This window comes from Hemibagrus wyckioides, linkage group LG01 (assembly GCF_019097595.1).
Source record: "Hemibagrus wyckioides isolate EC202008001 linkage group LG01, SWU_Hwy_1.0, whole genome shotgun sequence".
Lineage (NCBI taxonomy): Eukaryota > Metazoa > Chordata > Actinopteri > Siluriformes > Bagridae > Hemibagrus > Hemibagrus wyckioides.
Window position 1 is genome coordinate 21,031,865 of NC_080710.1, and position 9,895 is coordinate 21,041,759.

General features: G+C 39.2%; 1 protein-coding gene across 1 annotated transcript; it reads right to left on the reverse strand.

Annotated features, from left to right (window-relative positions):
• Nucleotides 1–4,502: 4,502 nt before the first annotated feature.
• trhra (thyrotropin-releasing hormone receptor a) lies at nucleotides 4,503–9,329 on the reverse strand. The gene is made up of 2 exons (XM_058417942.1): nucleotides 8,114–9,329; nucleotides 4,503–6,023 (listed from the first exon to the last, which is right to left on the reverse strand). The coding sequence occupies exons 1-2, from the start codon at nucleotides 8,891–8,893 to the stop codon at nucleotides 5,595–5,597; spliced, it is 1,209 nt and encodes a 402-aa protein (XP_058273925.1). The 5' UTR covers nucleotides 8,894–9,329; the 3' UTR covers nucleotides 4,503–5,594.
• Nucleotides 9,330–9,895: the final 566 nt, after the last annotated feature.

Below are 9,895 nucleotides of genomic sequence, written 5' to 3' on the forward strand. Positions count from 1 at the left end.
CAAGAGCCCAACGGTGACAGCCTGTCAGTGCAGCGGCTTGAACCCTGATCTTCCGGTTAACGACCCAGGCCTTGACCACTTGAGCTACCACCACTCCACAGTTCAACAAGCCGGATGACTGCATGTTTTCTTTTGACTTAATTTTCTTAAGGTTATGTCTTTATTAGTCTACCAATGTCAATCAAAATCTATGGTCACATGCTCATGCTGGGGATCCTGCTGGCTGATCAACTTGGCTCAGTGGATGTTCACCGCATGTCTGCGTGATAATTTTAACTAGGGGTACCCAGTTAACTCTCTGCAAAACAACGTGCAGGTATGTGGATTAGCTAAAACAAATGACCACTAAGTGTGAATGTGTGTGTGAATGTGCATGGGGCCTTGCATCCTGTGTTCCTGGAATCAGCTCTGGATCCAACCATTACAGAAAATGAATGAAGAAATATATAGAATATTATTATTTATCCATGTTATTCATTCATAACTGTCATTAGTTTTTCTTGAAATCTTCATTTTATGAAATTGGGTGGTGTATAACTCAGAGATAGAATGTGTCTAGTCTATATAAATGTAGCACTGGATCCTCAAATTCTTGGCTAAATCTTTCGATTAGTTGGTACATAATTGTGAAAACGTCCTTAATATTTTCTGCAGTTGTGTCTATTGCTTAAATGGGAAAAGGCTCAGACACTATTCAGATAATCAGAACAAAACAAGTACATGCATTTTGAGGGATTTGCTCTGAGTTACATTTTCATAATGCACAGTAGCCTAATATTGATGGTGTTTTAACCCTTAGAGACAGTACTAAAACAGGCCTGTTAGTTCTACACTGGCTAGTTCTGTGGATAATAAATCATTCCTTTAACCAATTCACTAAACCTGACATGTTTCAATATTTACCAGTGTCACGAAATCAGGTTTCATCAGCTTGAATTTCTGAAATTGCATCAGTAGCTGATTTGAATTGAAAATGAGATACTGATAAAAAACCGTGCTCACAAAGTTCTCCCTGCTGAAACAGGTACTTAAAATAACCGCTGAGAAATAGCTCTGTGGGTTTTTTCATTGTGTAAGTAATTAACTTTTGCTCTGGATGTGTTCAGAAGCATGTACTGAGTTGAATGAAAATTGGGAGAGAAAAGGAAGTATCTGTGTATGTGTGTGGCGCCTTTTTTCTGAACAAAAAAAGTTAGTTGTAAAAAATAAGTTGGTTTAAATCATGTACAGGGTTGAAATTGCTCAAACAGACAACCTCATTTTCCCGGGGGGGAAAAGAAAAGAAGCAAATTGTAGGGGAAAGAGGGAGGGATGTGATCAATAAGGAAAAGCTGCTGCTGTTTCACACCTATATTCACATTGTCTATTACAGCCCATGTCAAAAAATTTTTCCTATTAACTTCCTGTGAGTGTATATTGATCACACGTTTCTAGAGTATTGTACACTATGTACACAGTGCTGTGAATAATATGTGCTGTTGTACCACACTGATGGTGAATGCTTGATTCTGATTGGTCGAAAGGTGTTGATTAAGTTAATATAAGGTTTAATATATTAAAATAAATATTAGAGGTACATTTTTGCAAACAATTCACAGCAATAAATGTAATTATAAACAGATAAACAGATAAAAAGTATGCAGTGTTCTTTAATAAATATTATTATATGTAACTGTTGGCAAGTTGCTGTGGTACATCAGGGATATTAGAAAATATTGGTGTTCATTACTATTTATTGTAATATTATCATACTTCCCTGTAATTGTTCATTTTTCCTACAGCAGCACGCCCAGTTGTGTTTTATTCCCTCCTTAAACTGTCTTTATTAGCAGTCTAAACTCAAGCACTCATGTCAGGTTCAATATCACCAAGCAATTTGTTTCAGATAGCATGTGTCTTGTTTTATAAGCAAGAGACAGTTTGGAATTGAGATTTGGAAAACTTTCTTTATTGATCGCATCCTTTTCATTCTTCCTGCATAATTTGCTCCTGTCGTTTCCCGCGAGGACAATAAGCCTGCCTACAGGGGCAATTACAGCCTCCGCTATGTTTTCACCCAATGTGGGATTGCTTAAAATGGCCAGGCCTGGTGTAGCTAATTGTGTGTCCAAACCTTAATGCAGGTAAAATTAAATAAAAAAAAAATGTTGAGGGTTTCTTTTTGATGTGCTATGAAAGGAAGCGGTCCACAATAAATATAATGCATGCATCATTTTATCGTACAAAAATATGAAGGTTTTTTTTTTTTTAGCATTTGCTCACAAGGATTTTTGGTAATGAGAAAGCAGATTTAATCTAAGGATTCAAAGCTTTATTGTCAGATGTGCATGTACAGTGTATTGAGCACAACAAAATTCTTACTTGGATGCCTCTCTAAAGCTACAATCAGTAACAACACAATGACAATATAAAGACATTTTCTAAAATATAGATTAGTGCAAAATTCAATAAAAAATAACAGATGAATGGAACAATAATAGCTAAGAATCCACATAAAGTTAACAAAATTAAAGTAATCTTGAGGAACCTCCTGGCATTGTCAGTGTCACTGGCTCTTATTTATGTTATATTGTAGAGAATTAGAAAGACTTATAGCACTGGGGTAGAGTCTTTTACCTGAGGACAGAAAGGAGAAAAGTGAGTGTGCAGGAAATCTTGGGTCTTAATGAATCACAGCATGTGGAGTAAATGTCCTGTATGGTTGAGAACTAAGCATCTAGCAGGATGGTGCTGCCAGTAAGGACAGATTCTAGAGCACACCTGTAGAAACTGTATAAGATTGAAGACAGCTGTGTGTGAAACAGGAGTAGAGCAAGGGGCTCAGCACACTGCCCTGCTGGGAGCGTTGAGAAGGAAGTGTCCTTGCTTATCAGCACAGGTTGGGTTCTGCCATTGAGGAAGTCTAGAATCTAGCTGCATAATGTGGGACCAAGTCCTAAATCCAGTAGCTTGTGTAATAGTTTGGTTGGAATGACTGTGCTACTGTAATCACTGAATCCGCAAACAGCGGTCCAGCATTCTGTTTTTCAGGTATGTCAGTGTGGTGTGTAGTGCAAAGGATCCTCAGTAGGCAAACTGAAGTGGGTCCAGAGTCTCTGGGATGTGTTTTTTAATGCATCTCAGCACCAGTCTCAAATCAGTTCATTGCCATGCGAGTCAGAGCTGCTTTCTTTAAGACAGCTGACTTTATTTTTGAGTGCTGTTTTTAACAGGTAGGTACTACTGAACTGCTTAGATACAGATTAAAAATGTCTGTGAAAACAGCCACTAGTTGATCACTACAGGTTTTCAATACACATCCTGGAATTCTGTCTGGCCTGGTGCATGTTGATTCTGTTAAAAGATCTCCTCATGTTGACAGAAACCACAGGCATAATCTCTTGTGAAGCTGTCCTAGGGGGTCAGGGGTACTTTGGAAGAGAGGAGATTATTCATTATTTATTTATTTATTTATTTTTTTTTTTTTTCATTAGATTATTTATCTCCCAGTGGGCTCATTTTGTTGTATCCTGGACATCAGAGTGTGAGGAAAAATGAAGTCAGGCAGTGTTTGGGCTTCCTTGTCTTTGTCTCAAGTGTTGATTTAAATGGAAACAAATGGGACATGACTGTTACACATGTCAACCAGGAAACCCTGTTGTTTCTTGTGGCTCTGTTCTTTCTGCCATGTCTAAGATTTCATTCTCACCCCAGTGGGCCTGTAGGTTGAGATTCATGTGTATGTGTTGTTTTCTTGCCCCAAGCACACAAAGGAAATGGTAGATTAACATCAATGTGTTTCAGGGATTTGACTGATAGTGTTGACAGTGATGCATTCAGTACTAAGAAATATATACTAATGGCTGTTCATTGTGAGTTACTGTGCAACTGAGAGTCTTACATCCATCCTGGCACTTGATTATGCTTTGCCTTTGTATAGTATAATAACCTGTTTCTAAGAATATCCATGCAGCGAAAACCTTACTTCTCTTTCTCATTAATCTAGTTGCTAACTGATATGATTGTTTACATCCTGCTTAATCATCTATATGCCATGGAGATTTCACAATAGTTTAATCATTCTGTTGACCCATTTACAGTATGTGAGGTTGTTCTTTAGACATGATTGTGTCAAGCCTGTCCTTTTACACTGATACCCTATTAGTAAGGGGTTCAATTAAGTTAAATGATGACTTTTACCACAGTAATTGAATTTTAGTAACTCTGTGGACAGATATAGTCTGTGGAATGAAATATGATTACTTATTAAACATGAGCTTATTATTCTTATATGATAGGAAATGCTGGGGGAAGATTTTGTACTTTTTACTTTACTTACTATACTATTTACTAATACTTGCTTGCATTTGGGGCGATGCATGAATGATGCAGCGTGTTTATCTATAGTTATGTTGTTTTGGAGATCTGGGTTTTCACCTTGTAAAAGAAAATGGCTGATTGAACCATCAGTGATTCATATGCTGGTGTGTGCATTGTGGCAATTCAAGAACATTAAAAAATAATAACAATCCTATTCTATCAGTTTATTCAAGACAAGGCGCAACTTACAAAATATAAATATTCACAACAACAGCAAGGAATATCATGTGCATACTTTAAACATTCAGTCAGTGAACTACAAAGATTAGTGACTGACCATTACACAGCATGGCATTGTACATTCCGAATGTTTTTTCCAGAGTATGTGTGAAGAAAGGTAACCTTATGGACCAAACATTTTTTCTATCACATGAACATTTATCAGAGTGCATTATTATTTTAAACCAGTTTCTATAAAGTTTTTAATGCTATATCAAAGACCACATTCAGGAACACAGTCTTGCATCTAAAGCTACACACATTGCAGTTAAAATAACAAAAAAAAGAAAGAAAAATGACATTTTACACTGCCATATTAACCACCTTTACTTTAAATAACGCATTTACATAATAACATAAGAATGATCAGGCTGTATATTCTTCCTCTCTTTTATTCTTTGTGTTATGTTTATATGCAAATTAACTTTTTTTTATCTTCTAAACATGCTCACACAATGCCACAGTATGGTATGTTCTACCAGGTTGCATTTTCTTTTTTAAAGGTTACATTCTTTAAAGCTTTCTAAACTGTGTCACGGCATAGACATGAACTAAATAAGACATAGGATGCAGGCTTAATACCTCTATCCATTAAAGCAGATCAGTTTCTGATACCTCAGTGGAATGTAAACGTGGAAAGCATCGTTGTAACAAGTCTCTCATTGGTGAGGTGTTTAACGTTGATGCATTGTGCAGTAGCTGTATTAACCCATGTGAGCTGGGCTTTGAGGACACAAGGCTGTTAATCATCTGGGCAGGACAATTCGAGAGATTTCCTGTGCATTCTCTGCCTTTTTGTTTGCTTGACACTAAGTCTATTGAGAAGAGACTTAGTGCTTTATGGCCACTTTTGTATATTTAACCTACATCATGACACCTTGCTACTAAATGTTAAAACACACCAGAACCATTACGGACAATCAGACTAAATTTGGTCCTATTTTCTTCAACACTGTAACAAAGTTAGACTGATTTACCAATCAATGGCTATGAACAAATATCTATCCAAAACAAAACTAGGCTGTAGATAACATGCTATCTGACAGTGAGGACTCCTTATATGAAAGCTTCTTTCTTCCAGGCAGGAATTCAGTTGTAGGCCCCGGAAGCTCCTCCATCTCTGTGGGGTAGTGATCTGGACTCTGCCCATTGGAGGTCTCCTTGATTACGCTGTAAGTCAGTGCCACGCTGTATGTCGCCGGCTTCTGTGAGCTCTGTGGCTTGCAGTGACACAGCTTGCGGAAAGCAGCACGGAACTTTTGAGACATAGCGTTGTAGATAACAGGATTGATGGCGCTGTTCAGGTAGACACAGAGTCGACAAAAGAGCAAAAACCACACATCAGAATAGGAATCTTTTAGGAACGAGTTGACCACCACCAGTGTACGATAGGGCATCCAAAGCAATGCGAAGAGAATCACCACCACAGCCAGCATCTTTGTTACCTACAACACAAACAAGGAAAGACTAAATCCAAATCTGCTAAATTTTGCTAGGTTTTAATTATTCATACTGTATCTTTACATAGCAATTATTATACACTTATGCAATAATTCAATCAGACAATCATGTGGCAGCAGTGCAATGCTAAGGTCCTTCAGGTACAGGCCAACACTTTAGTTAATGTTCATATCAAACATCTTAAATCAGAAAAATGTGATCTCATTGACTTTGACAGTGACATGTATATTGGCACCAGACAGGCTAGTTTGATTATTTCAGGATTATCTCTTGGAATTTTCATGCACAAATGCTCTTTCTACAGTTTATAATCTACCAAGAATTGAGCAAATGGTGCAAAAATGAAAAACATCTCATGTATAGCAGTTCTGTGAGAGGTCAGAATACAATGTCCAGACTGGTTTGAAGGCTATGGAAACAAGTCTTTGTTGACTCACCCGAACTGGACATTCACCCAAACTTTGAAAAAGACAAGGCAAAATTTTTTAGTCACTGAGCTCATATTGTCCCCATTTTGATGTTTGATTTTGAAGCACTTGATCTGTATCTGCATGATTAAATGCATATTTTTCTGCTGCCATTTTTCTGGCTGATTGGATTATTGCATGCAAAAGCAGGGTACATGTGTTCCTAGTAAAGTGGCCTGTAAGTGTACGCAGATGTCAGGACATCACCCAGTTCTAGTACTGCCCCAAGTGTTGTGAAAACAGCAAATGTATTAAAGGTATTTTTATTAGAATCGAGCATAACCATCTTGGCAACCACATAAATCAGTGGCACAGTAGGATACACTGAAATATTTTTTGGAGGATTTGCAGGATGGTAAGAAAGCAGCAGTTATTTAATGTGTGTCGTGATCCTTCTCTGCATCTCTCACAGAATACGCTTTTTTGTTCCTGGCTCCTTGTGTGTGTGTGTGTGTGTGTGTGTGTAATGGGGAAAGAGATGGTTTCCAAGTCCTTACCAACCATCATAATGTAAAAATTAGTGTGAGAATTGAGAACAGGTGCATCACAGCTATCAAACATCGATTCTGAGATAAAGGTCAAGCTAATTTGGGGTATAACTACCTTGTAAAATTGCCAAGCTGTTAGAAGGTGATAAGCATGAGTAGAGGTAATAAGAAGAAAAAATGAAGCAGAAGAGGAATGGTGCAGATTTGGCACTAAAACACATTTTGGGAAAAATATGAGTGAAGAGGAAACAGACCCAGGTGGTCACAATAGCATCTGCAGAGCACAGAATAGAAGAAATGGGTGACCATGACCACTTGGGCTGCACAGGATGGCAGCTGCAATTGTTGTAATAAGTTATAGTACCCCAGCTGCTACCCACAGTCAGAACACACTGACAGGTCTATTAATTCTTTCACTGAAGTCAGAAATGAAAACTTGTAAAACAGAATAACAATATCATAATACTGAAGAGTCATGAAGATGCCAGTTAACTGTACTACAGAACAACCTGTAGATAATTAGGTGATAACACCCCTTGGTCTCCAGTCTCTCTTTCTATTTTTTCTCTTTTCTTTTCTTAAAACCTGGACATGGCCCTTCATTGGATTTTCTTTCTTCACTTTAATGTTCAGTTTTTCTGCTTATTTGCTGTGCATGCAGACTAGCTATGTTTGGTCATTTCATTAGGTCCTCACCTCAGCACTGATCGAGTTGTTCTAGTTTAATCTCAGATTGTGCTAGTGTAATCACAATGAATGCAAGAACGGTAATGAGATGATAGTTGTGTTTTAAGGATAATTTAGAATAAATCAGCTGCAGCTGGTTCTCTCTGTTCATCCACGACTTCAGGTGACGCTGCAATTCCTCAGGCTTTTAAGTAATGTACACACTAGTAGAGACTTCATTACAAGTAATTTCCTGTTTCTACATTGTGGTACAATCTCAGCCTAGGTTTTGAAGCACACCTTTAACGTGGTTTTCGCTTTTTTCTTAGTTTCCGATCACCCTGGAAAGCACAGTAACGCGCGCTTCAGCCTTAAAAGAAAAGCTTAAATGTCTAATGCATGTTGTTAACTTTATTTTCCCTAGCGTCCAGGATAGGAAAAGTTAATGAATACCTGTCTTCGCGAGGCCGCTGTGCTTCCAAAAGAAGAGCTCTTGGAGTGCTTTTTGCTCTCTGCGCACGAGCCTTTCCTCCAGGTTTGCGCCTTTTCCTTGGGGTCCGAGGGCAGGGGGTTGAGAAAGAGGATCCTGGCGATCAGACCGTACAGCACGGAGGCCAGCAGGAGCGGAACCACGTAGAACAAAGTGAAGTCAGCGAAGTATATCGGCTTGTATAGTGTCCTTGATACCTTGTAAGCGCACACGGTTAAGGTGATGTTGTCGTAGATTTGCGTTTCGATGTCGGACAGGCAAAACCACATTACGCAGTAAAGAGTGGTGAAAACCCAAACAAGGACAATGATCTTTTTGGCCCTGGAAAGAGTGCAGAGAAACTGCGCCTTGATCGGGTGGCAGATGGCGATGTACCTCTCCACGGTGAACGCTGTAATGGAGCAGGAGGACGCGTTGATGCCCAAGTACTGCAGGTATGTGATGGAGAGACAGCCGCCGTAACCGTATACCCACCCCCCAAACAAGCTTTCTGTAATGTTAGGTAAACCCGCCGCCGTCAGCACGATGAGGTCTGCGACCGCCAAACTCACCAGGTAGCAGTTAGTGGGAGTCCGCATGTGTTTGGTGGTGAGCACCACGAGGATTACCATCACATTCCCCACGATCCCGGCGCCGCATATAACTATCACCATCAACACACTCACCACTTTGTACTCGATGCTTTGGTCGGTCCATATGCCTAGAGTCTGGTTATCATTCCCAAATAGTGTCACATTCTCCATGCTTCACTGCGCTCCTGTCCTTTACAAGGAAACAATATCACCGTTCACCTTTTAAGTCCAGCACACAAGCCATAACCGAAACAGACACAAGTAATAAAATGTCTATAAAAGTAGCGAGGTGTTGTCCAAAAACACAACCAAATCTGCCGCTAATATGTACTTGTTTGTTAATGGACGTACTTGTGATGTTCCGAAAGTATTTCCAGATATATACGTGTGGCTAGGAGGAAAGCAGTCCTTTCTGGTGTGTGTCTAAGGTGGAGAGGGCAGTGATGGTGCATCCGCCCATAGGCTAAATGTGGCGTTACTGAGCTCCCCATAAGCCTCCAGTAATACTAATGGAGCGGGCGGTGCAGCGCGCCGGTGTAGTAGGCAGGAGTGAGAATGATCCCACAGCCTACACCACACTGGATGGACTCTTTCCAGTGCAATCACGTTAAGAGCCGCCCCGTTCTTTATAAACTAGTCCAGACTGCAGCTTTGCCAGATTAGACGTATACCAGTCCAAAGCAAATTTCCACCCAACGTTATTACCAATGTCTCAATGGGGTCAGGAAGTCTGGAAACATATCAGATTTAGCCTTTGTAATACAAGCTGTAGGAGTACATACAACAGCAGCACACACTGATGTATTTGTTTAAAAAAAAAAAAATCTAACTGTATATCCATTCATCTGCAAACATTAAAAAAAGGACAGTAAATGTATTATCCAATGAGAACCAATGACACATTATCAGCTGAGAATCACCCCAGTTAAACATTGTGAGGTTTTATGTTGGTGAGAGCTTGGAATTTATGCTCCTTTATGTTGTTGTAATCTTTTCACAAAGACTCAATAGTGCTTATGCATAGTTAACATTCCCTCACCAGTCCTTATTTACTTCATTTTTTAAATTCTTCCAATTCTTACTTTTTTAATCTTCCAATCCTCTAATTCACTGATTGCTCATTTCCCAGCTATAGAGAGCTTGGGTCATATTATCTGAATTGCTCCAATCTCT